We start from the raw sequence: 24,837 nt of genomic DNA, 5'->3' as shown, positions 1-24,837 counted from the left end.
GAACTACTACAACACTCCAGAGACATAATATGTAGAAGAGGACAACACAATATTACAACAGAACTACAACACTCCAGAGACATAATATGTAGCAGAGGACAACACAATATTACAACAGAACTACAACACTCCAGAGACATAATATGTAGCAGAGGACAACACAATATTACAACAGAACTACAAGTCTCCAGAGACATAATATGTAGCAGAGGACAACACAATATTACAACAGAACTACAACACTCCAGAGACATAATATGTAGCAGAGGACAACACAATATTACAACAGAACTACAACACTCAAGAGACATAATCTCACCAACACTTGTTCTGTCCAGTGACAATTATGAGGAATAGTATAAGGCAATTATATGACCGCCTCATAAAAAGGATCAGTGATTGACATAAACAACTACAGAGGAATAACATTACTACCGGTTGTTAAAAAGGTTTTTCACTAAAATACGTAACGAGACATAACAGAAATTGTCAAATGACAATCATATTTTATTCATTAAAATTACCAAGCTGTTCCATCAATTGAAAGCCTTGTAAATTTGATGAATGTCCAATGTCCAGACGCAATTAGTAATTCGTAAAAATGTGTATTTACAGCATTTAAATAGTACCCGTCACTTCATCAATGACACGCATTTTTGGAATTAAACTATCACATGAAAAAACCCATCCAGCTTTAATTGCCTGTAGTTTTATACATTCCTTGTGTACAATACAAAGATGACACAACTTAGTCTTTTCTTTTTTTCTTTTTCTTCTTAGGGTGGTGTGATTCACAAGATTGTTCTTCTCCTTCCAACTCCTTAACTTTCTTACACTTCTTTCTCTTCCTCCTCCCCTCGGATGGACTCTCACCATCACTCTGACTGTCCCCGTGGACAGGCGGGCCAGTCTCTACTGCTGGATATCTCCTCTTCCTTTCATCACACTCACTCAGTCTACTGTTCTCCTGCAATGGCAATTCAATCTCATCGTCAAAATGATTCTCCTTCTTTCTCTTTTTTTTCTTCTTCTTCTTCTTCCCAACACCCTCAGCTGCACTACTGTTCTCCTGCAATGGGGATTCAATCTCTCCCTCTATATGCTTCTTCTTCTTCTTCCTCTTCTTCTTCTCAACACCCTCAGTTCCTTGACTGTTCTCCTCCAATGACAATTCAATCTCTTCACCTACATGTTTCTTCTTCTTCCTCCCCTCCTGTGGTGCTGTGTCTTGCCCATGGAGGCGGCCTGTGTTGCCTGCTGCCTCAGGTGGTCGCGCAGCCTTCATCTGCAGCATCAGCTGTTCCTCCATAGCCTGGACCCGCTGCAGCTTCCCGTTCAGCTTCAGCCCATGACGAGCCCCTCTGTAACACACACCTACATGCTCAAATGGGTCCTTCACCATTTTGTAACGTTTGTTTGTTGTTTAATGCCACTTTCGGCAGTTTTTCAGCTAGATGATATCAGCCTGTAAATAATCAAGTCTGGATCTGAAAGTTCAGTGATTTTGAGAGCATTCATCCATCCCATGGGGGTACAATGACATGTTATCAACCAAGTCCGCGAGTCTGACCACCTGATCCACTTGGTCACCTACTCTAACCTGGAAAACCCAGGAATTCCCTGGGGGAACTTTGTAATGATGAAGAGATTAATGACTGCTTGACTGGAGAATAACGTTGCTTTGAACATCATTTCAGTCAAATAACACCAGCATGTCAGTGATGCATGTCTTAGATATGAAGCACTTTGGTGAAACCCATTAGCATGGTGCTGACAAACCAGGAATCCTATTCAGGGAAGATCAGGGATTCAAACCAATGATCATGGGATTTCATCGTGCCTAAAAGATGCAACAGTGCACAGCAAATGGCAACACTTTAGATGTCTGAGCCACCCTTGCCCCTGGATTTAAAGATACTTTCCAGCAGATATTTGTTCATGTACCGATAAACAGGCATATTCCTCTATTCATCATTATTAGTTGTTAGGAAGAGGACAAAGAAGTGGTTATGTGACAGAGTTTTGTATTTCATCAAAAGGTTTAATGTAAACAGAAATACACCAGGGTTCTTACTGATGTACCAGCCAAGTCATGTACTTACTTGTGGGCTGTGTGTCCCTGATGTTGCACCAGCCAAGTCATGTACTTACTTGTGGGCTGTATGTCCATGATGTTGCACCAGCCAAGTCATGTACTTACTTGTGGGCTGTGTGTCCCTGATGTTGCACCAGCCAAGTCATGTACTAACTTGTGGGCTGTGTGTCCCTGATGTTGCACCAGCCAAGTCATGTACTTACTTGTGGGCTGTGTGTCCCTGATGTTGCACCAGCCAAGTCATGTACTAACTTGTGGGCTGTGTGTCCCTGATGTTGCACCAGCCAAGTCATGTACTAACTTGTGGGCTGTGTGTCCCTGATGTTGCACCAGCCAAGTCATGTACTTACTTGTGGACTGTGTGTCCATGATGTTGCACCAGCCAAGTCATGTACTTACTTGTGGGCTGTGTGTCCCTGATGTTGCACCAGCCAAGTCATGTACTTACTTGTGGGCTGTGTGTCCCTGATGTTGCACCAGCCGAGTCATGTACTTACTTGTGGACTGTGTGTCCATGATGTTGCACCAGCCAAGTCATGTACTTACTTGTGGGCTGTGTGTCCCTGATGTTGCACCAGCCAAGTCATGTACTTACTTGTGGGCTGTGTGTCCCTGATGTTGCACCAGCCAAGTCATGTACTTACTTGTGGGCTGTGTGTCCCTGATGTTGCACCAGCCAAGTCATGTACTTACTTGTGGGCTGTGTGTCCCTGATGTTGCACCAGCCAAGTCATGTACTAACTTGTGGGCTGTGTGTCCCTGATGTTGCACCAGCCAAGTCATGTACTTACTTGTGGGCTGTGTGTCCCTGATGTTGCACCAGCCAAGTCATGTACTTACTTGTGGGCTGTGTGTCCCTGATGTTGCACCAGCCAAGTCATGTACTTACTTGTGGGCTGTGTGTCCCTGATGTTGCACCAGCCAAGTCATGTACTTACTTGTGGACTGCGTGTCCATGATGTTGCACCAGCCAAGTCATGTACTTACTTGTGGGCTGTGTGTCCCTGATGTTGCACCAGCCAAGTCATGTACTTACTTGTGGGCTGTGTGTCCATGATGTTGCACCAGCCAAGTCATGTACTTACTTGTGGGCTGTGTGTCCCTGATGTTGCACCAGCCAAGTCATGTACTTACTTGTGGGCTGTGTGTCCCTGAATGTGCACCAGCCAAGTCATGTACTTACTTGTGGGCTGTGTGTCCCTGATGTTGCACCAGCCAAGTCATGTACTTACTGGCGGACTGTGTGTCCATGATGTTGCACTAGCCAAGTCATGTACTTACTTGTGGGCTGTGTGTCCCTGATGTTGCACCAGCCAAGTCATGTACTTACTTGTGGGCTGTGCGTCCACCACACAGCTCAAACACCTCCTCCTCAGATGGTCTGCAACAAAACCAGGAACAAGTGTCTATGATCCAAAAGTAGTAAGTCAGGCATATCCATGTTGACAGCAACTTTTTTAAACTGTCCATTTTCTACTTATCCTGCATTACTCCTTAAAGCATTCACTGTGCACCTTGCGACAAAGAAACAGACAGCGTACCGGCGATGGTCCTGGGCAAAGAAATAATATACTGTCCCACTTTTCACACCTACCGCCACTGTCCTGTGACCCCTGTCACCTCTTCACATCACTGCCTGTCGCCTGAGCTGAAGAAAGACATACTTTTGAGGTTTCTGAAGCCAAAGTTGGGAGGCAAGTCTGCGACGGTTGGGCCTTAAATGTAGTAATGCAGGATAAGTATACAAATGTAAGAAATATTAAGATTTACTATTTTTTTTACTTATCCTGCATTACTCCTTAATGCATCTGTATCAGAAAATACCGACACCTCAATAATACACACCCTGAAGGTACAACACCAATTGGTCCATAAACCGTGAAGCGGAAAAGTTCAGAAAAACTCCATTATGGTCGGGTTATTTAAATGTGAAAAACAATTGAACAGAGGAATTAAAGAGTAGCTCCCTATACATCTTAGTAATAAAGGCAAATAGCTCATCAGCCAAATCTTTACTTACTACAATATAGAGCCTTGTAGACAATTGATTGTCTAATATTCTTCCGCTGGCAAAATCTGATTGACTGCACCAGAAATAGAATGGCTTCATTATTTGCGTCGGGGGTTGGTAAGCTGCTAGGCTACAACCAACGGCCCAAAACCATGTACACATTCAACGTCCTCGAGAGTCACTTGGCGAAGACAATGACTGGCGAAAACTGTGTCGGACCTCCAAAAACATTGTTCCATGATGGTTTTAATAGTGCAATTGCTGTGTTAGGCCATGGAGTGAGGCTAATGCCCTGATCTCATGAGGATTATTCGCTCTCGGCAGATCAAAATTGCCGATCAAATAAGCCTGAAGGATGATTGCGCGTAACTATAGAAATATGTTGTTAAGACTTACTTCAATCTTTGACGTAGCAGACACGGGTATAAATAACCACTTCCTCGAACCACGCCTAGTCTTTGAATGGCGGATGAAAATTCACAGTGCCCATACCAGACATAATAGAAGTTCACCCTCATCTTCGCTTCCTACAATAGTCGATATTGGTGGGATGGTGAAGGAACAATGGGGTTGGCCTGGTAATTGATTCCTAGCAATAACATCCCAGCACAACCCAAGATGCACCCCTCTGTGCATCCCATGCTCAAAACAAACCCGGCTGATGTCGATCATATGTGGTTCGCTCACCCGTGCCGTCGTGCCTAATGCCAAGAGAAATACTGTTTTCTTGGTGAGGGCATAAAATGAGGATGCATAGAGGGGCTCGAAGATGTATTCAGCACAAAACTGAGGTGACGCAGTAGTAGGGTCTTGACTTTCAAGATTCAAGATTCTTTATTTCAGTATTGGAGGCCTCGTGGCCCAGAGTACAATACATTTACATCTAATTTATTTGTGGATCTCACACAGTTGACTTACAATGTTTCCGTGATATGTGACGTAATACATAATACATAATTATGTTTGTTTGTTTCTTGTGTTTTTCAAATTTCTCTTTAGGTACAAAGCAAGACCTTTGATTGTTGAATGTGTTGTAGAGGACATTAGTTCAATTAATTTTTGACGAGAAGGATGTTTATGGTAATATTGTGGAATAAATGTATTTCTACTTTGCTTATAGTATGAACAGCCTAGTACAAAATGGTACTCGTCCTCAACAACTAATTCATCACACTGGTCACAGTATAGCATCAGCTGGTCAACATTTGTTTCCGCATTATTTTTACTATAATGCAGTTTTTGTATTTTCAAACTATGCGAAAGAGTGCAGAACTTAGCTAATACACAGATCAAGTCTTTATCTAAAACACCCGATGTGATATACATCTCTGGCGCTAGTAATGACTTGTATGAATTATAATGTGACAGGAAATGTGAGCTGGTAATCTTTTGAAACCATTTCGGTATCTTAATATCTACACATCTCTGTTTAAACACAGTTATGAAACCCTTCGTGTTTCCACAAACCTGAGCAATCCAGACATAAGCAAAACCTGTTTGAAATAACAACATCCTGACATGTGAAACCCAGTTCAAAGCCCCAATCGCATCGTGTGACTGTAACATTTTATAACAGGCATAGGGGTAACGCTTCGGATTCATACGAATAAGTCTACACCAATATTTTAGACACCTGCTAAAATAATTTATACATAGGTTATAACGGCCAACTTCGCCCAAAACTGCACTTGAAGGTGCTTGTTTTCCCAGTTTCAAAAATCTTTTAAAAAAAAACTTTGTACTCTTTCTATAGATACTCTGTATGTATATCCCCAAATTTCACTGCCATAATATAGAATGGGTGCAATTTTTGAATCAAACAAAGCAACAATTGTCTTCAAAGATATATCTGGATAAGTTTTCATAAGTTGAAATAACGGAAAACATGACTTTCTAGCTTGTAATGAAATAGTCTCACAAGCTTTAGACCAGATTAACCTGGAAGAAAATATAATGCCCAGGTATTTATAATGTGAAGTTGCTGACATTTCCATAGATTTATAAAACCATTTTTCAACTTTTTTTAGATACCCATTGTTTCTGAAAACAATAATATTTGATTTTTCCATATTTACCTCCATTGCCCATTTATTTCAAAATAATTCTAATATATCTAATTTTCTTTGCAATTCTATCACAGAGTCTGCAAGTAGGACAACATCATCTGCAAAGAGCAGCAGCTTAATTGTTTCAATAACTTCACTTACAAAAATTCCCCGGCATTCACTTGCCTCAATTTCAGACACTAATTGATTAATAAAGAGGATAAACAATAATGGGCTCAACATACAGCCTTGCAAAATGTTTCAAACGATCCCCACTTGTCATCATATAGACCTCTAGTAGAAGGACAATGAGCTAGCGTTATAGCTTTTGCTGCCCGTGCCGATTAGCCCTTTGCACTAAATGCCTTTTTAAGATGAACCAAATGTGCAGACGAAATCTGTCTGGTGTTGCATGAGGCAATTCGTTGTGAGGGTGGATAAGTAGGTTGGACCACTGTGGGAAGGGTAGTGGATCGTCTTCTGCTAGATTTCTGAGCTCTACGAACCACCCTCTTGCCAGCCACCAGGGCGTGACCAAAGTCAGAGCAAGTCTCCTCGATCTATTGTACTACCCTGAGAAGTAAGACAAGCCTCCTATGAACTGGAGTAAAAAAGATGGAGTTAAGTCTGACTTCACCTCGTTGATTGTCCATCCCAGTTGATATAGCAGCATCCTGGAGAAATCCTGGTGGCGTACTAACATCTGTGTGTGTTGATGACACAGGAGACAGTCATCTATGTATGACACGCACCAAATGTTCCTCGGGTGTAGAAACGCAGTTATGGGCTTCATTACTCTTATAAATAGCCACAGGGCCACTGAAATGCCAAATGGGAGCACTGCCCACTGGTAGTCAACCCCACTGAACTGGAATCTGAAGAACCTGCGGTCAGAGGGATGGATCGGTATATGCAGATATGCATCCCGCAGATTGAGACTGATCAAGGAATTGAACGCTTTTATGCTGGTTCTGAGAAGTCTCAACGTGGTGAGGCGGAAATAAGGTGGACGCTTCAGGTAACGTTCATTGAAAACAGAGAGACTGTGTATCATTCTCATCTTGTCAGAGCCCTTGTTAGGTACCAGGAAGATATGGAAATAAAAAGCCGGTGTTAATGCTGGTGTGTGTACAATCTCTACGGCTCTCTTTTCCAACAGCATGTCTATGTTGGCCTTTAATAGCAGATGTTGCCTTCTTGAATAATTCCAAGGGAGAGCAGCTGTGGTCAACGGTGGCAGTACCTCTACGTCTAGTTGGTAACCGTGACGTAGTACGTTGAGAACATAATCATCTTTGAGGATGCTCCAGTTCTTCCAAAATCGATTCAGTCTCCCACCTACTGGGGTATCGACAAGCAAGTATCCCAAGCATAAGCGGAAACTTTGGAGTGCGTGTCCATAATCTGCTCATTTAACAGAGACGTGGAAGACCAAGGTTGATGTAACAACCTGCGCTTAAACTCTGAATCCCAAGTAGATAGGGCTTAAGATTCAAGCCTCCGTGTGACAGTTATTTCTGCCAACACAGCTTTAAGGTGATTTCTCATATGATTTAAATAAACTAGAGTTTGGATTTGATCTAGTTGGTTAGGGTTATCCTTTAACAGATCTACTGCATGTGTTGAGGATGCTAGTGCTAAGGTTTTAATACCCTTCAAATTTCTGTTTCAATAAACACAACTCTGGTATCCTGAGCCTTAAGAGTAGTAGGCCTTGACGAGCCTGTCATTCTCTGTATATCCTCATCCAAACTATGTGCCTGGTCTGCTGCATCAAAGCCATGGATAGGAAATTCATCCTTCTTGGATGGCTTAAATGACGGCGTAAGCGTCAGCCTGAAAAAGTCCTCATCCAAAGATCTAAACATATCTGATATCATATGGTCGACTGGAACCGACGTAGGATGTGTGCCTATTGTATCTTTTTTATTCACCCCGTTACCCGGGGAAGGCACTGAGATGAGGCGGTGAGCTACCCAATCAGGTGCTTGTGCCAAACCAAGGTGAGTATTCCATTCTGTCGAGGAATCTCCCTCTTCAGCATTAGAGTAGTCCGACGAATCAGAACGATGTTGGCGTGTGCGTGAACAATGGTGGTAAACAACTTCTACTCCCATATGTAGTACTACTTCTGACCGAGGGCTTAGATGAACTGCCTGGTGAATAGGAGTCATGCGTCGATGTCCAAGTACACGCAAGCAGCCTGGTACTACTCCTGTTTGCTTGTACAGTGCTACAACGCTACCTTCGGGGTGCTACAACGCTACCTTCGGGGTCCAAATAATTGATGAGCGTTATAGATGATCAGCGGTTTAACGAAGGTCGAGTCGGAGGTGGTAGATGACCAACAAAACAGTATACATGCTCTTCCTACCTAACACGATCTACGTTGCACGTTTCAGAAGTTATTTTTGATTCATAGTGTAAAAACAGAATTGATCGAGTATTAATCTGCACTTTAAAAAACCCAAAACACATCGTATCCCTTCAGGTGAATAAGCAGGTAGATCTATAACAAACTTGGACAATAAAAGTATGAAATTTGATATAAAACATCACTAGACATGTTAAAATGTATTTCCTGCTCTCAAAGGTATTGTCTTATATGCAGAGATTAAGATTACCATGTGTATTTTCACGTAAACTAAGCCGGAAATAGCAATCAGCTGTGCACACGTTTCCTCCCACTCTACCTGTGATTCAGTTAAAACATACCCAGTGATACCACTTTAAAGAAATCTGATGCAATGGTCAGCAGAAATTGTATCTGAAATTATTATTTTATCAGGAATAATAGATTCCAATATCTTGTTATTTTAGTTGCAGCTTACACCATATATACTTATAATTATAAGTACAGATTGTATGCAGGATATTTTTTGACGTATGGAACGATTTTGACCAGTCACCGTAGGGACTTCCCGTGCTGCATGTATTTCCATTGGGAAAACGTTATGTTGACATTTAATAGTCAAACTGCCTCAAATATGACTTTTAGCGAGTCATGGTACGGCATTTATGATATGTGTATCCATTCTCTTGCAACTAAAGTTCATTTCAAGGCGTCAATACCGGTAATCTGACCGTGGTTCGACATACGATCATTGTAAACATTATTATAATTATTGAATGAAATTTTGAATATAATTAAAAAAATAAATTGCAAACATTAATCCAGATACACAATGAATTTTTTTTTTTTATTACCAGATATTATAATAATAGGATCAAATTGCGTACTTCAGTTCGGATTTGTTGACTGGTATTTCCGGTGTTATGTGATCGCGGTGATCAGCTGATGTTTTCTGAGATGGGGGAATTTTAGCATCGCGTCATTGGAAAACTTGAGTTTATTGAAAATGTTAGTAAATTTTGGGAGCCATGCTTTACCGGGCGCTATAACCGAGTTAGTGCTATACTGAAGGGCGCAATAACGAGGGAACACTGTATGTGGCTTGGGTTTGCACACCCCGCATCAAAGCATCTTGAGGTAGATTTCTCCGGCGACTGAAAATTAGGGTCAGTTATGATCCTCACAGGACCCTCTGGATTTGAGGTTTTCAGCTGAGCGTGCTCTTCAGCAGTGACAGTAACAGACGACATATTACTTGTCGACGATAATGGTTGCATAGTAATGACCGAACCACATTCCTCGCTAATCAGCGATTGTGACATCTTCCTAGTCTCATGACGGAATTGCAGGAAATGTGTTTGTGAGTGACCTGACTATACGTTGTAACACTCGTTGGAGAGGAATTTATGCAAAAAACACATTTAGAGTTTGATGCACAAACTTGTGTGAATTCCAGACAAGGTGAATGAGGATCTTTAGCAGATTTCTTTCTACGACAATTAGTACAACACGCAAGCATAAGTTATGCAATGTAGAGACTTTTGATAAAGCGGGACTGGAAATCTGCTGTAGAGATCTAATTAATCTATCGGCAAATTTTTGTAACGAGTTGAAAGTGTATTCAGTAGTATGTATATACACGACTCAACGCTAGTAGTATTTGAAAAAAACATAAATATATTATACGTACATAGCTGAGAATTGTAAACAAATTGACCACCTTAGCAGGCAAACAATTGTAACACAATTCAAAATGGCAGACAGATTCTTTTAACTCCTATTAAACATCTACAACTGCACAACATGTTTGAGAGTAATATTAAAAGAATACATCACCTGTCGCAGATGAATTTTAGAATTGTAGTTGAAAACTGAAGGTCTAAATAAATCCAAAACGAGAGCTCCGTTTTGTAAACGTCCATGTTGTAGGCGACCAAGGGTCACAGAGGTCACAGGACAACGGCGGTGGGTGGGAAAAGTGGGACTTAGAACAGTTTATTATTCCTTCGCCCAGGACCATCGCCGGTACGCTGTCTGTTTCTTTCTTGCAAGGTGCACAGTGAATGCTTTAAAGAGTAATGCAGGATAAGTTAAAAATGGACAGTTTAAAAAAGTTGCTGTCAGCATGGATATTCAAATAATTTCTGTATAAATACTAAGAAATAAAAAGTAACACTAAACTCTTAATGATTTGAACAAAATTTGATGTCATCATAAGGAGAAAAATAGTAACGTCACTACAATGTTTCATCATTGGTGAGAAAAAGTATGTCAACGTTCAGCTTCATTGCCTAGACACAGGCATTACATATGGCCTGGACACAAGTTGGTATAACACTACATATGGCCTGAACACAAGTTGGTATAACACTACACATGGCCTGCACACAGGTGTATACCACTACATATAGCCTGGACACAAGTTGGTATAACACTACATATGGCCTGCACACAGGTGTATACCACTACATATAGCCTGGACACAAATTGGTATAACACTACATATAGCCTGCACACAGGTGGTATATCACTACATATAGCCTGGACACAAATTGGTATAACACTACATATGGCCTGCACACAGGTGTATACCACTACATATAGCCTGCACACAAAGTGGTGTATCACTACATATACCCTGCACACAGGTGGTATATCACTACATATAGCCTGGACACAGGTGGTATATCACTACATATGGCCTGGACAACAAGGTGGTATATCACTACATATAGCCTGGACACAAGGTGGTATATCACTACATATAGCCTGCACACAGGTGTATATCACTACATGTAGCCTGGCCACAGGTGGTATATCACTACATATGGCCTGGACACAAGGTGGTATATCACTACATATGGCCTGGACACAAGGTGGTATAACACTACATATGGCCTGGACACAAGGTGGTATATCACTACATATAGCCAGCACACAGGTGGTATATCCCTACATATAGCCTGCACACAGGTGGTATATCACTACATATAGCCTGGACACAGGTGGTATATCACTACATATGGCCTGGACACAAGGTGGTATATCACTACATATGGCCTGGACACAAGGTGGTATATCACTACATATAGCCTGCACACAGGTGTATATCACATGTAGCCTGGCCACAGGTGGTATATCACTACATATGGCCTGGACACAAGGTGGTATATCACTACATATGGCCTGGACACAAGGTGGTATATCACTACATATGGCCTGGACACAAGGTGGTATATCACTACATATGGCCTGGACACAAGGTGGTATATCACTACATATGGCCTGGACACAAGGTGGTATAAGACTACATATAGCCTGCACACAGGTGTATACCACTACATATGGCCAGCACACAGGTGGTATATCACTACATATAGCCTGCACACAGGTGGAATATCACTACATATAGCCTGGACACAAGGTGGTACAGTCAAGTCTTGTTTATCCGACACTCATTAATCCGAAAATCGGCTTTATCCGACACAAATGATGGCAACCGATTAAATCAGTGCTGTTTAGACCCGTTAATCCGACAGTCTCGCACTCCGACTCCGAAACACCTAATTTGCAACCTTTATGCTGAAATCACTCATTAATCAGTCTCGTTAATCCGACACAGTGATCAGCGTACTCCATGGTCATCTGCCCGTGAGTACACAGCCCGTGTTTTGATGCGAGACAAGTCGGCGAGTAGCAGCATATTTAAACAGCTGCAGAGATAAACTTTGTGTTTTGTGTTAAACTTTAGAGGTTGCATGATTAGAAAACATATTCGGCGAACAATGTAACACAACATTATGAATATTTCCTTTTCCCTTTTTTTTATTACAACATGTTTGAATCGTTATCTATCGTGTAGTTCTCCAATTTTCAATCACGAACGTTGATAATACCTAATTTCGTTTATCCGACAAACTCATTAATCCGACATAATCATATGCAACCAACAATGTCGGAATAACGGGACTTGACAGTATATCGCTACATATGGCCTGGACACAGGTGGTATATCACTACATATAGCCTGCACACAGGTGTATATCACTACATATGGCCTGCACACAGGTGGTATATCATTACATATAGCCTGGACACAAGGTGGTATATCACTACATATAGCCTAGACACAAGGTGGTATATCACTACATATAGCCTGGACACAAGTTGGTGTATCGCTACATATAGCCTGGACACAAGGTGGTATATCACTTCAATAGCCTGCACACAGATGGTATTTTACTACATATAGCCTGGACACAAGGTGGTATATCACTACATATAGCCTGGACACAAGGTGGTATATCACTACATATAGCCTGCACACTGATGGTATATCACTACATATAGCCTGGACACAAGGTGGTATATCACTACATATAGCCTGGATATAAGGTGGTATATCACTACATATAGCCTGGACACAAGTTGGTGTATCGCTACATATAGCCTGGACACAAGTTGGTGTATCGCTACATATAGCCTGGACACAAGGTGGTATATCACTTCAATAGCCTGCACACAGATGGTATTTTACTACATATAGCCTGGACACAAGGTGGTATATCACTACATATAGCCTGGACACAAAGTGGTATATCACTACATATAGCCTGCACACTGATGGTATATCACTACATATAGCCTGGACACAAGGTGGTATATCACTACATATAGCCTGGATATAAGGTGGTATATCACTACATATAGCCTGGACACAAGGTGGTATAACACTACATATAGCCTGGACACAAGGTGGTATATCACTATATATGTGTAAACACTTGGTGCAAAGGCAGAACATGCAGCTCTTCTCTATGTCAGCTGCTGCATGAATTCAGTATTACTTGTCTATTTTCTCCTCCTCCTCAGACTCGCTGCTGCTGCCTTCCTTCTCTTCCACCTGCCGACCTTCCTCTTGCTTCAGCGTAGCACCCTACAACACACACATGGAACCATGACTTCAGCATGGCACCTACAACACAAAAATAGATCCATGACTTCAGCGTAGCACCCTACAACACACACATGGAACCATGACTTCAGCATGGCACCTACAAAACAAAAATAGATCCATGACTTCAGCGTAGCAACCTACAACACACACATGGAACCATGACTTCAGCATGGCACCTACAACACGAAAATAGATCCATGACTTCAGCGTAGCACCCTACAACACACACATGGAACCATGACTTCAGCATGGCACCTACAACACGAAAATAGATCCATGACTTCAGCGTAGCACCCTACAACACACACATGGAACCATGACTTCAGCATGGCACCTACAACACGAAAATAGATCCATGACTTCAGCGTAGCACCCTACAACACACACATGGAACCATGACTTCAGCATGGCACCTACAACACGAAAATAGATCCATGACTTCAGCGTAGCACCCTACAACACACACATGGAACCATGACTTCAGCATGGCACCTACAACACGAAAATAGATCCATGACTTCAGCGTAGCACCCTACAACACACACATGGAACCATGACTTCAGCATGGCACCTACAACACGAAAATAGATCCATGACTTCAGCGTAGCACCCTACAACACACACATGGAACCATGACTTCAGCATGGCACCTACAACACGAAAATAGATCCATGACTTCAGCGTTACACCCTATAACACACACATGGAACCATGACTTCAGCATGGCACCTACAACACGAAAATAGAACCATGACTTCAGCGTAACACCCTACAACACACACATAGAACCATGACTTCAGCATGGCACCTACAACACGAAAATAGAACCATGACTTCAGCGTAACACCCTACAACACATAGATGAAACCTTGACTTCAGCGTAGCATCCTACAACACACACAGAACCATGACTTCAGTGTAGCACCCAACAACACACATAGAACTATGACTTCATTGAAGCACCCAACAACACACATAGAACCATGACTTCAGCATAGCACCCAACAACACACACATAGAACCATGACTTCAGCGTATCAGTGAGCTTGGCTTATAAAATCTGTTTGGGCGAGAAGTCTCAACTGTTTTCTGTCAGGAAAACAAGCCTGAAATACTCATATCACCTGCCAGTATGACATGTCTGGTTGTGTGCAAGGCATTAGCCCTCCTGAAACGAGCACTACTGCCATTTTCATTCTTAGTCAAAGTCATGGTGTGGAAACTCGAAAATATTCTTTTTTTTTCAATCCTAAAAAGCACCAGTTTAACACTAGACCTATCTATGTGCCAAGGTTTGTGAAGAACTATTGTATGTTTTTCAAGATCTGCTCCAGAAAAGAGCACTACTGCCATTTCCAGTCTTAGACAAAATCGATGCTGTGGAAACTCTAAATATTTTTTGGTTAAAATCCCAAAATATCAAAAGGCACCAGTTCACCACTAGACCTATCTATGTGCCAAGTTTGGATAAGATATCTCTCATGTTTTTTTAGTTCTGCTCCAGAAACAAAATGTGATGGACGGATGGAAAGACAGAAGGACGGACAGACAGCACTCCTTCCAGTATCCCCCTTCCACTTTGTGGTGGGGGATAATGACAACATTCTTATGAAACAACTTCTCAGTTGGTATTCATTTATGTGAAACATATTTCTTCTGGCTTGTACCCCCTCCACTGAAATCCTGAGTAAAAGAATTTCTGTAGAATGAGTTCATACCTTGACAAAGTTCCCATACAGCGCCATCTTCTTCCGGGCTTTCTCAGCCCTCTTCTCTTCCTTGCTGTCTGGGGACTTCCTGCCGAGTGTCACCTCACCATTCTAAAATACATACACTGTCACCTCAATATTGGGAAAAACACACGTGTCACCTCACCATCGTAAAACACACGTCACCTCACCATTGTAAAACACACACACTGTCAACTCACCATCGTAAAACACACGTCACCTCACCATTCTGAAACACACAAACTGTCACCTCAATATTAGGAAAAACACAGGAGTCATCGCCCCATCCTGAAACACACATGTCACCTCACCATCGTGAAACACACACACTCTGTGTCACCTGACCATTCTGAAACACACACACTGTCACCTCAATATTAGGAAAAAGCCCCCACCTGCCTAAAATGAAATACCTGGTCAACCCCCACCTGCCTCTAGTTGACATACATGGTCAGCCCCCACCTGCCTCTAGTTGACATACCTGGTCAGCCCCCACCTGCCTCTAGTTGACATACCTGGTCACCCCCCACCTGCCTCAAGTTGACATACATGGTCAGCCCCCACCTGCCTCAAGTTGACATACCTGGACACCCCCCACCTGCCTCAAGTTGACATACCTGGTCAGCCCCCACCTGCCTCTAGTTGACATACCTGGTCACCCCCCACCTGCCTCTAGTTGACATACCTGGTCACCCCCCACCTGCCTCAAGTTGACATACATGGTCAGCCCCCACCTGCCTCAAGTTGACATACCTGGTCAGCCCCCACCTGCCTCTAGTTGACATACCTGGTCACCCCCCACCTGCCTCTAGTTGATATACCTGGTCAGCCCCCACCTGCCTCAAGTTGACATACATGGTCAGCCCCCACCTGCCTAAAATGAATACCTGGTCACCCCCCACCTGCCTCAAGTTGACATACATGGTCAGCCCCCACCTGCCTCAAGTTGACATACCTGGTCAGCCCCCACCTGCCTCTAGTTGACATACCTGGTCACCCCCCACCTGCCTCTAGTTGACATACCTGGTCACCCCCCACCTGCCTCAAGTTGACATACATGGTCAGCCCCCACCTGCCTCAAGTTGACATACCTGGTCAGCCCCCACCTGCCTCAAGTTGACATACCTGGTCACCCCCCACCTGCCTCTAGTTGACATACCTGGTCACCCCCCACCTGCCTCAAGTTGACATACCTGGTCAGCCCCCACCTGCCTCTAGTTGACATTCATGGTCAGCCCCCACCTGCCTCTAGTTGACATACATGGTCACCCCTACCTGCCTCAAGTTGACATACCCTGTCACCCCCTACCTGCCTCAAGTTGATATACATGGTCAGCCCCCACCTGCCTAAAATGAAATACCTGGTCACCCCTCACCTGCCTCAAGTTGACATACATGGTCAGCCCCCACCTGCCTCAAGTTGACATACCTGGTCAGCCCCCACCTGCCTCTAGTTGACATACATGGTCACCCCCCACCTGCCTAAAATGAAATACCTGGTCACCCCCTACCTGCCTCAAGTTGACATACATGGTCAGCCCCCACCTGCCTCAAGTTGACATACCTGGTCAGCCCCCACTTTTATGGCTTTAGCTGTTTTGTTGAAGACATGATCCCACCAGTTATGAGTGAACTCTGCACCTGGATCGTGGCCCACCTGAATAGATAGATGTCATGGATTATCGTTGGTGTGTAAACGATACACTGTAAAACAACAAACCACTCCTCACTCTCTAACAAATGCCCACACAGGCACACTCTCACACAACAGGCCAACAGACACATTAATATAGATACGGCCAAACACCAAACAAGAAAACTAACACAGCATACGAAACAACCACTCATACCCACACCGCAACCAAACATTCCCCGACATCTAAACTCCGCATGGGATGGTATCCTCCAGGAAGTACACCCAGCAATCACCACCCACACCCACTACCCACACCACCCCCAAACCTTCACCACCCCCAACCCTCTCACAACATCCACACCTGCACGCAAAACAAACCGCATTATACCTGCCATCACCCAACCTTCCACCACTCAGCCTACAGCCACCAGGGCAACAACAACCACACCCGAGCAGGCAAAACCCGAAAATCCAATCAGCAGCCAAGACACAGACACGCCCAGCATGCACACGCAAACACAACCAGACACGCTACCAACCCCCATGGAGAGTGAGGAACTAAACAACGATAACTCAGACTATTACGAAGTAGAAACCGATGATGACGTAAACGAAATAACACGCTCAGCACCTAAAAGAACCAAAAAACTACAACGTAAACCCCAAACTCTCCAAAAAAACACGCTAAATAGTGTTACTCTCCTTCTAGCTTACATGCTAAAACAAATAAATCCAGATGCTAGCACTAAAGCCCTGCATAAAGTAGCATTCAAACTCAAACTCACCACCCAAAACTATAAAGACTTCAATACAGGTTACCAACTAATTATCTCAGACATATAAAATAATCCCATAAAACAACCAATCTCCAAACACTAAAAACCCAAATAATGGCAGGACTAAATATTTTTCAGTGGAATGCTGGCGGGCTTAACTCGCACAGCCACGAACTAAAAGCAAAATTTAAATTAAACAAAGGACCGCATGTTCAAATAAATCAACCGCATTCTCAAATAAATCAAAATTTAACTTAGCCAACTATAACATAGTCAGAACAGATCGTCCTAAAACCAAAACAACTAGAGCATCAGCAGGCTTAGCCATACTAATTAGAGAAGACTTAAAGTATGAAGAGATCAAAATAAACACCCCAAACCTAGAAACCAACGGTATTCAAATCACCCTAAACAACAAAAAAATAAACATCATAAATATCTACCACTGGCATCAACAAAAAATCCAAGCAGAGGATCTAAACATACTTCAACAAATAGGCAAAAAGTCAACAATTTTTCTAGGAGACTTTAATGCCCACCACCTCTCCTGGGGCACGGGGGAAAAAATAGATAATCACGGTAAAATAATCTCTGAATGGATAGAGGCCAACGATTTCGTATTACTTAACAATAACCAACCAACCAGATATGATAAAAGCAATAGAGACATGTCGGCTATCGACCTAAGTATATGCACCTCAGACTTAGCCCAAAGCACTCAATGGGAAGTTCACGACGCCCCACTAGGAAGTGACCACTTCCCAATAAACATAACCATAGGAAATACCAACGTCCCCGACAAACCCAAAAACTCAGAACCCAAATTTAACTATAACCAGGCTAACTGGGATAAATTCCAAAATATCTGCAAACAAGCCAATCTAAACGAGATAGAACATAATGACCCAGAAACCTTCTGCAAAAACCTAACAGAATACATAATCACCTCAGCTAAAAATTCAATACCCTTTAGAAAAGCAAACAAATCAGGCAAACCCTCAGTACCCTGGTGGAACGAGGAAATAGAACAAACCAGACAAAAACGTAAAAAAGCCTTCAATAAAGCCAAACGCGACCATAACTACATACCTATAGCCCACAAACTAAACCATGAGGTCCAAAACCTAGTCAAAATAGCCAAAACCAGGGACTGGAAAAAATTTTGTGAGGGATTAAATAACCTCACACTGGCGCAAAATTCATGCCATTAGAGGCCTAAAAAGACACAAAAAAACTCCTAATATAAATAACTCAACCAACCCCAGCGAAAAAGCAAATAACCTAGCTAAACACTTTTCGACCATCAGCAGTAACAAAAACTTCAGTGATAAATTCCAAACAAAACTCAAAACAGAATCCAAACCTACCAAAGATTTAAACGATAACCTAGAAATAAACCAACCCTTCACAATAGAAGAACTAAACTATGTACTCCAAAACAGGAAAAAGGGAACAGCCCCAGGACTAGACCTAACATCCTACCAAATAATCAAAAAACTCCCTCCCAAGCTACTCCTGTCACTACTCAAACTCTATAATCTAATCTACCTAAACGGCCAGGTACCAACCTCTTGGAAACAGGCTCTAGTTATCCCTATCCCTAAACCCGACAAACCTACAAACCAAGCTAACTCTTACAGGCCAATATCTCTGACCTCAAACTTATGTAAAGTAATGGAATCTATGACCAAAAATAGATTACAACACTACCTAACTCTAAACAACACCATAAATACAGACAAAAGCGGGTTCACTCCTGGCCGCTCAACTCTAGACAATCTCGCCCGGTTAGAACAGGAGATCAAAACAGGACAACTCAACAAACAATATACTACAGGCATCTTTTGGACTTCTCAAAAGCATTCGACATGGTTTGGCACAACGGGCTAATTCAAAAACTTAAAAAAATAGGACTAAAAGGACAAATCGTTAACTACATCCAGGACTTCCTAAATAACCGAAAAATCACAGTGGGTATAGACCAGGTTCTATCGGACCAGTGTCCCCTAGAAAACGGCACTCCCCAGGGCAGCATTCTTAGCCCAACAATCTTTAACATAATGATCAATGACCTCTTCGAGGACCTATCCCCTAAAATTAAAACATCTAAATTCGCAGATGACGGAGCCCTCTGGATCCGCACAAAAAGTATGTCAACTTCCCAAAATCTACTCCAAAAATCCCTAAATAAAATACAGCAATGGGCAGACAAGTGGGGCTTCTCCCTAAACTCCGAAAAAACTACAGGAATAGTCTTCAAACACCGAAAAATGAAACACGCCATCCCAAATCTTAAATTAAACAATAAACCAATTAAGTTCCAAAAACAAACCAAATTCCTAGGGCTAATCTTCGATCAACACCTAACATGGGAGGCCCACGTTAAAAACTTAACAACTAAATGCAGCAAAGATCTAAACGCACTAAGATGCCTCACCGGCTCCAACTGGGGGGCCTCCAAAGATACTCTACTCTCTCTCTACACATCACTAATTAGGTCTAAATTAGATTACGGATGTGCGATCTATGATACGCTTAGCAATAACCTAACCAAAAAACTAGACTCAATCCAATACCAAGCTCTTAAAATAGTCACACGTTCCCAACATGGCACCTCTCTCACTTCACTTCAGGCCTTAACAGGAGAAATGCCACTAAACCTACGTAGGCAACACTTAACCCTTAATTTCTGGGCCTCGTCCCAATCAAACCCTCTCATCCAAAACCTCCTAAACGAAAATATCCGCCCTCGTAACCAGGCTCTAACTAGGAAGCACCCTTTACTTACTCCAATATCTCAACGAATTTTCAACTACCTAAACGAAAACCAAATAGATAACCTCCAACAAAACTGCAAACCATCAAATATATTTACCCCAAAACTAAAAATCCCCAAAATAGACACATCTCTGGCAAACTCAATAAACAAACAAACCGATCCAAACATAGCTAAATCCACCACACTAGCTTACATACACGAAAACTGGCCAAATTGGTGCCACATCTACACAGACGGATCTTCCGATCCGATCACAAATCAAACAGGTTTCGGAGTCCACATAGCACAACCAAATAGGAACACTCAATCTTATCGACTCCCAAACAACCAATCCATCTTCACTGCAGAGTTAATGGGCATAGCATCCGCCCTCCATAACCAACATGCTAAAAAACATAAAAAAATCCTAATACTCACAGACTCACTAAGTGGACTACAGGCCCTCCAAAATAAAAACACCAAAAACCGCCCTAAACTCATTAACCAAATACTCAAAAGCGCAAATAACTTAACAGAGGCAGGCAAACAAATAGCATTTATCTGGATCCCAGCCCACGTAGGAATATATGGAAACGAAAACGCCGATCAAGCCGCCAAAAAATCCCTCAAAATTCCTGAAATAAGCCTTAATCTACCAATATCTAAAGCAGAGATCAAAAGCATTAACAAACGTAAAATCACCCAAAAATGGCATAAGACATACCTAAAAACAAACTCACAGATAATCAAAATCCTCAAAAAACCTCTAACCAAACCTAAAATCCTCCATCCATCCAAGAAAATTGATAGAATAATCACCAAACTCCAAACAGGTCACACTAAAGTAAACAGTCAACTCCTAAAAATAAAAAAACATGCAACCGGAAAATGCCCACACTGCCCACACCTGGAAACAATAGAACATGCACTCTTACACTGCACGCACTACCAAACCCACCGAGCAACACTCCAAACAAATCTAAAACTAGATAAAGCCATAACCCTAGAATCAATCCTAAATCCACATAACAATATAGAAAAATTTAAAGCACTAGGCGTATACTTAACTAAAACCAATCTAATGATCCGCATCTAAAAACACTCAACCACACCACATAAACAAACAAACACACACCAACACACTCCCTTAGTACACTACCACACCCCTAGGCATGCATTCCAAATTTCAAAATCTCCAAAACTTATATAAGCAACCACTAAAACCCCCCTCTGGTTGCAACACCTTTATTTTCCCTTCAAAACCACGCTAAATGGCCCGACCGGGCCCGTGTGCGAAATACGCTCCAGTCGGAAAGTGCACGTTAAATCTCCAAACGTAAGTAAGTAAGTAACGTTGGTGTGCTTGATGTTTGACGAATATGTTATATACTTTGAAAGAATTTTGTTCCAATAACACACAGGCCTTAAAAGTACACTGAAGCTATGTCACAAGTTTCATAAGAGTTTCCATTCTAAGCATCAGCAACATGAACAAAATACCAAAGTTTTACGCATACATGTGGGAATAGTTTTGACTGGTCAACTATTCGGCCACATAATTCTGTTTTCAGTGCTCTAAGGCTGATCTTAGTGTTACCTTAAGAGGAGGTGTGAAGCATGTAGAACATATGTGCTTATAGTTTGTTAGGCCTCAACCCTGGTTTGTGAAAACACATGCCTCCTTCATGCAGTACCAGTGCCCTGGGAGGTTTCCAGGTCAGAACAGGTCCCCAGTACCTCATGGTTGTCAAAAGAGCTGGCTAACTCACCCCCGTTTTGTTGTTCTTTATCTGCACCTTGATAGCCTCCGTCATCCCACTTTCCTCTCGGCCGAGGCCAGACCCTGTGAACATAGAGCATCAACATTAGCTTCACACCAGTTGTTGTCTGGCTGTTATTTTTACCACTTGACAGCAGGTCAGACACAAGTTTATAATCAAGACACAAGAGGAAACAATAATGTGCTTGGTAGGATTTCCAACATAGGAATTAAAGGGATGATCGAAACTGAATTTTTTTCCTCTTTGTATCTGGGAACAATCCCTGGTCTCCTGTTGGCTGTACCTACATTGTAACTGGGAACAATCCCTGGTCTCCTGAGGGCGTGTCAGCTTAATGTGGGAGGAAAGCTCGAGGTGATGCAGGTCTCAGACCTTTACCACTTCAGTGAAACCCACGAGCGCGGGTATGCTGCTGACAATCCCACAATCATAGGTTTCTGGCGTGCCCAAGGGACGCAACTCTGCACAGCAAATCGCGGCGCCTCAGAGGACTGGGCCATCTGTGCCCCCAAGTAGTTCACAGACTAAGGGACAGTACGCAGATAGTTCTATGTGTTTTTAAATCATGCATGAAATAATTTCCAAGTGTGACTTGACATGCCTGATTTAATACTCAAACCAAAAGAATAGAGCTCCCTACAGTGAAGCCGATAACACAAGCACTGCACAGAGTAAACTGGCTTCAGTAGGCATATTAGAGGCAAATTTTAGTTAAAGTTTGTGTTTGTTTTTCTTACAGATGAGTTACAAATGACTAATTGCCAGATTAAGAAGCCAGTGTTGATCAAAGCCTGCATTACCATATATATGCTTGGTCATATGAAGCCAATCACTCTCCTACCCTGAGTTCCTTACGACCAGCCTAGTACCTAGTGCCACATCTTCCAGTCCATTAACGTGTGTTTCATCGGTTTCATTTTGGACAAGTCTACACATTTAGATTAACATCGAGAAAATGTCCTCAAATGTGAAAAACTATTTTCATTGGGGTACTTCTCCGCGACATGCTGTAATCAAAGCCCAACGGAGAGCTAGCAATAGGTTCACTTTAATGTGTAAAACTATATTATCCTACACTTCTTTGTCATATTTGTAGTAGGATGTCTATATGATTATACAAAACAATATGTAAAGCGTCTCGAAAGGAGCGTATTAGGCCTGTCTGTTCTTATTTCAGATGTGTGTTTGTTTACAAACAAGAGAAAAGTCTGGTCATGTGATAAGCCTACACTCACAGAACATTCTGTAGCGGAATAAGGTGAGCAGAGCCGAGTAAGCTTGTGGGGTATCGGTTATTGTTTACAAATAAAGTTTCAGAAAGGTTGACGTTCTGTCTCGTAAAGCAATATATTGAGTAATAGGATCCATGCTAAACTTTTATGTGTTGTTTAATTTTTAGGAGTATGTATCTTTTGATCTTACACCCAATAATACTTTTGGCTGTAAATGGAAAATGCTTTGATGAAGTGTTTATTATATAAATTTAATAAAGTGGGACAATGCTGCATGTGCTGATGCCCATTTCCCCCTAGTATTTGGTCTAGATGTAATTAGGGAGCAACCATTTGATTTTCAGAAGGGGTTGGCTGTAGGGCTGGGATGGGTAACTTGGGTACTCGGGTCCGGTGGGTCCTGAGTCGGTTAGTCATGTGATATATTGGTTAATGACAAAAACTCACTATAGCTCAGTGGTTACACTACAAGTTGCTAATGTTCGCAATTCTTTTCTTACAATACACACATTCCTTTTGACTTGCATATGTTTGAGTCAGCTTCTGTGTACGCATGATCTGATCGTTTGTTACATATTTCTAAATAGTTTCGGCCAGGGCTGCGGTAAAACAATTCCCAATCAGAGATTTTGTTCCCAACTCTTGAGACCAGCAGTGGGTACCCGGGTAAGGTCGGGTAATAGGGGATCAGATACCCGGACTCATCCCAGCCCTAGTTGGCTGGGATTTTGGTTTTAAGTGAGCATTTTCTAGCTCAAATATTTTTTTCAAAATCAAGTGCTCAATCATATCTTATAAATTATAAAATTAACTAGATTTCTAACTGTATTATTTGGACATCTGTGGCATATTTTCAGATAAACAGGGTGTTGATTATGTTCTTATAAAAAATCCCGGCCTACCCCTGAAAATCAAATGATTGCTCCCTTCTACTACTGCAATAGATTTACAAGGTATTCTTTCGTCATACCAGATCGCTGCATCTATTATGACATTAACAGCTGGTAAACCATAAAAACTGGGTGTCCGGATCGAGTCGACTATTACCCTCTGTCCATCCATGTTTTAGGAGTTGGTTACGTGCAAATGTACTGTTCGACATTCCGTACAGTTACGAGACCGATGGTCCTGTCACACGTGGGTTGTAAACAGAAAGCAAGTCCAAGGTGGATTAGCTCCCTTCCACATTCTGAATGCCTCGACAAATTTCCTCACTCGGGTCAAATCGGCATATTCCGACACTTATATTATGGGATAGAGAAGGGCGCGTGACTGCCTTGTGATTGGTTGTTTTGAAAGAGGCATACCGCTTATCATAAACAAGGCATTGAACAATGGGTTTAGCTGAAGTTAGGAATGTGTAACATAAGTCTCCAATATTTGGACCAGAAATGACAGATATGAGTGATCATATTGTAAGTAACTGTCCCAATATTATTAACATAATAAATGTAAAATTGGGG

The 24,837-nt window shown here is 42.2% G+C and overlaps 1 protein-coding gene across 2 annotated transcripts; it reads right to left on the bottom strand.

Annotated features, from left to right (window-relative positions):
- Positions 1 to 482: 482 nt before the first annotated feature.
- LOC139461036 (G patch domain-containing protein 4-like) lies at positions 483 to 24,555 on the bottom strand. Of its 2 annotated transcripts, XM_071242532.1 has the most exons (7): positions 24,422 to 24,555; positions 22,131 to 22,204; positions 16,756 to 16,848; positions 15,180 to 15,281; positions 13,352 to 13,440; positions 3,426 to 3,476; positions 483 to 1,361 (listed from the first exon to the last, which is right to left on the bottom strand). In XM_071242532.1, the coding sequence occupies exons 1-7, from the start codon at positions 24,474 to 24,476 to the stop codon at positions 749 to 751; spliced, it is 1,077 nt and encodes a 358-aa protein (XP_071098633.1). In that variant the 5' UTR covers positions 24,477 to 24,555; the 3' UTR covers positions 483 to 748. The 2 variants fall into 2 exon arrangements, with proteins under 2 accessions (XP_071098633.1, XP_071098634.1); XM_071242533.1 differs by lacking the exon at positions 16,756 to 16,848.
- Between the last annotated feature and the right edge of the window lie 282 nt (positions 24,556 to 24,837).

Source organism: Haliotis cracherodii, unplaced genomic scaffold, assembly GCF_022045235.1.
Source record: "Haliotis cracherodii isolate W230 unplaced genomic scaffold, xgHalCrac1.p SCAF_14, whole genome shotgun sequence".
NCBI lineage: Eukaryota > Metazoa > Mollusca > Gastropoda > Lepetellida > Haliotidae > Haliotis > Haliotis cracherodii.
The sequence above is the reverse complement of the archived record's forward strand: the minus strand, read 5'-3'. Positions and strand labels throughout refer to the sequence as shown.

Coding starts and splice junctions, on each gene's coding strand:
- LOC139461036 (XM_071242532.1), bottom strand. CDS start 24,476: ATGTCGAACAGTACATTTGCACGTAACCAACTCCTAAAACATGGATGG. Junction 16,849..22,130: donor TAAAGAACAACAAAACGGGG/GTGAGTTAGCCA, acceptor CTATCTATTCAG/GTGGGCCACGATCCAGGTGC. Junction 15,282..16,755: donor TAAAAGTGGGGGCTGACCAG/GTATGTCAACTT, acceptor TATGTATTTTAG/AATGGTGAGGTGACACTCGG.